This window comes from Notothenia coriiceps, unplaced genomic scaffold (assembly GCF_000735185.1).
Source record: "Notothenia coriiceps isolate Sejong01 unplaced genomic scaffold, NC01 NC01_scaffold00025382, whole genome shotgun sequence".
Classification (NCBI taxonomy): Eukaryota; Metazoa; Chordata; class Actinopteri; order Perciformes; family Nototheniidae; genus Notothenia; species Notothenia coriiceps.
Window position 1 is genome coordinate 10412 of NW_011358083.1, and position 3703 is coordinate 14114.

At 44.9% G+C, this 3703-nt stretch overlaps 1 protein-coding gene across 1 annotated transcript; it reads left to right on the forward strand.

The window, feature by feature from the left end:
- Positions 1-359: 359 nt before the first annotated feature.
- On the forward strand, positions 360-3277 carry LOC104956107 (stress response protein nst1; the record flags this gene model as incomplete). Its single annotated transcript, XM_010783550.1, has 4 exons — positions 360-569; positions 1301-1454; positions 1553-1738; positions 2174-3277. Coding segments are annotated over 4 exons (836 nt in total), but the record flags the coding sequence as incomplete, so codon positions are not given.
- Positions 3278-3703: the final 426 nt, after the last annotated feature.

A 3703-nucleotide genomic window follows, 5' to 3' on the forward strand; every position in this document is an offset into this window, starting at 1 on the left:
CATAATCGTGTATGGGCAAACCCTGTTATTACTTGTTCATTCCACTTTTACCAGGTTCAGGCAGTATTCTGACTGTGCAAAACACATTTTTGGGCAGTATTTGGCATCTACAGGAGACACATTTGTGATTTTTACTCCTATCAGACCAGACAGTCACCTTTCCATTGCCCTCACTAAACCTTGCATTAAATACATTTACTGTGAAAGACATAGGACTGTAAAACATCTAGATTTCTCAACAAAATGTAATACATTATTTTCATATTACTTGTCCTTATTAGAGGGTGGGACCTAAAATAAGCCTTTTGGCCTTCCTTGCATATTCTGTTATTATTTATAACGTTTTAGTGACCCATGAGTTGACCTTGTGTCCTCAGGTCTGTCCTGCATCCCGATCCTGCCTCCCCGTCGCGGCTCCTTCTACGTGGAGAGCGGCACCGGCACGTCCATCGGCAGCGTGTTGGCCTTCTGGTGCAGGGAGGGGTACCAGCTGGTGGGCAGCGACAAAATCTCCTGCTATGTGAAGAACGGCAGGCCGCAGTGGAGCAACTACCTGCCTGTCTGTGAAGGTAAGACGCTTTATTCAGACACTGTCCTTTTCTTATTAGATACATATTTTAAAGGTCTCCAATTATGCTATTTTTAGGCTCAGATATATATAAAAATATATAAAAAGTGTGTTTTGCTCAAAATACCAAACAGATCACCCATTCTAGCCATGCCTCATACCCCTCTATTTCAGCCCTGTTAGAGAAATGCTGATTCTGGGTCCTTAGCTTTAAAAGAAAAATCATATCTACCCAGATACTCAGCTAAATGCTACCGTGGTTAAATGCATATCATGTTCAAAACCACATCAAGGATTATTTCTGAAACCGTATGGAGCTCAAATGCTTTTTCTCTTGCGGGTTTACCACAAGGTGAGTTCCTTTTTTTACACTTACTCTCTCCAGTACAGGTTAGCTCTGAGTTTTAGCGATGCTTGCTAATGTAAACAAAGACCAAATTACTTCCAAAACACATCGCTCATTGTTTCTAATAGCGACGTTTCTGATAGGGCCGTGGGTGTAAAGCCAGCTCACATTTCCGATATTACGTCATGTCGGCAGCAAATCTGGATCAGCTCCGTTGTACCCCCGTTTTTAGAGATGTGGGTACGGAGGAAAAGAGAGAGGGTTTTGTTTTCTGACACTTTGTGAGTTCCCTTACACACCGGGGACACACATTTATGTGCAAGAGACTTCAACAAGTGTATTTTGAATGATAGGAGACCTTTAAAATGTCATTTTCCCCCCCGCAGCGATCCCCAGACCTGAGGACCGGGGTCTCAGAGTGGCTGTGTTGGCCTCAGTGGTGAGCGGCGTCGTCATCCTCGCCATGTCTCTGTCCTTCCTCATCTGCTGCCTTCAAGAGCGATCCGGTCGGGACCGAGCCAAGAAGGAGGGACGGAGCAGGTAGGACTGCACCTAAAGTAACTCTCGATACCACCCCCCACCCCACCTGTGACATCCCCTCTGTGAGGACTGAGCTGATACAGGTGTCTCCCCCTCAGACGCAGGGAGACGCGCTCAAGCCGGCGCAGCCAGTGTTGGCTGGAGAGAGAAGAGGGAGAGTGGGAAGCTTTCCCTCCTCCCAAGATCTTCCACCTCTCCCAGAGGATGAATCCCCGCCTGGCTCCTGACAGCCCCCTCTATCTGACTGGAAGTCTGGGTGGATATGAGAACAGGGGGTACCAGAGGTAGGACTCAAAGGGTATACATATCTACTCCCCAAAACTATATGTCCAAACCATACATTTTGGAACTTTTACTGAAGCCGATTGTGTTCGCAATCACATTTTTGCTTTCCAAACTGATTGATTTTGTGTCACTGCATCCGAGGGAACATTCAACTAGCTAACAGTGGGGGAGATGATATGCCGAAGAGCTCCATTATTGTTAAAAAATAATAATTAATCACACATTGATTTACTGGCCGACATGTTACTTCATTAGTATAAGCATACACTGGCCTGTTCATGTAAACACTCATCAATGTGTGTTATTCCACCGCTGAAAATAGTCCCCAACAGATGCACTTATTTTAAACCGGTTTTCAAAGTTTTACATATTTGGATGACTGGCTATCTCTACTTCCACTTCCTGCCTAATTTCCCGCTCTTTTACTCCTGCAGGAGTCAGGAGAGTTTGCTGAAGGCGTCTCTTCCCGGACTCTACCGCTCCGAGTCTCAGCTCTACCCCCATGTCGTCCTGCAGAGAGTCCCAACTCCCACAGCACCCTCCGCCCCGCTCTACCTCCACCACCCATCCTCCACCTCCACCCACACCGCCCCCCACTTGCAGCCACACCTCATGGCGCAGTACCCTATCCCAACCTACCCGCCCCACCCCAACCCTCACCCGACACCGGCGCCCATCTATCCCAACCCCAACCCGACACCACAGCGGCCATGGCAGTAGCTCCTGGGGAAGATGCTGAAGGGACACATGGAGACTTCCTACTCCTCCTAGTTTTCTCCCACAGAAAGGATGCAATGTTCCCAGAGAGACATAAAGAATATGTGTATAGCTGCAGTACCCTCTTTTACTGCATGCTGCTTCTCCTGCATTACGGACTAAACAGGAACTGAACACTACATTTGTCTCTTTAATTCTTACCGCTGCTGCAATCTCTGCAAGAGGAGTTATGTAGAGAAACTCCAAGAAAGTTCCAAGTAGCCGGTCAACAAGGGAACACAGGAAGTTGGACTTGACTAATTCTGGAAGGACTATGGCCGTCTCTGTTTAGGTAGCGCAAATCTTTCAGCAGTATTCATTTTTTAATATAAAAGGATCCCTATCAGCCTTACTGAGGTCCACAAATCTAATCTAGACATGTAAATACAGTCTATATGTTTGCTTTAAGAATTAACATGAATTTCTGAAATCGGACTTGTGAGGTAACAAACGGTTTGGGGTCACTTTACAGATCTTATTAATAAGTACTGATACTTTCCCACCGCATGGAGAAAACAGACTGGCGGGATTTAACACTGTGATTTAAATGCTGCTGTTGCTGCAGACACTGAATGCAAGTGTGTGCTAATAATACAGGGATCGCTTTAAAGGTCACCTAATGTGAAAAATCCAAATGTTCATGTCTTTTTGATACATAAATATGTGTCCCCTCTGTGTTAAGAGATTCGGAAAGTTTCTGGAAAAATCTTCTCTCTTTTTCTCCTGATCCATTTATATAAAAACCTGTCTGAAAATGAGCTGATCAGATTTTGGCCATTTTATGATGTCATAACGTTTTTTTGGGTTGCCCAACCATTAGCCAATAACCAACCAAGGTAACACCCGCCCACCTTATCAGCTAAATCTCCTCCTAGAGCACCATTGTGATTTTTTAAAACCAATCATCTTGCAGAGGGGCGTGGCCAGCAGCAGCTCATTTGCATTTAAAGCTACAGAAACATAATCTGCACTATTGAAACAGTGCTGAAACCGAGGGGTTTATGGCATGCTACAATGATGTTTGGTATTTCGAGCCACATCACAGACGTAGTGTATATATCCGAGACCTATAATATATTGTTGAAAAAGAGCATAATAGGGGACCTTTAAATGTATCCTTTTGTTCTCACCAGAATTGTGAACTAAATGTTAAACAAATGTTGTTTGTACTGCCACGACTTATTCTGTCCCAACTATCTATGGCTTTT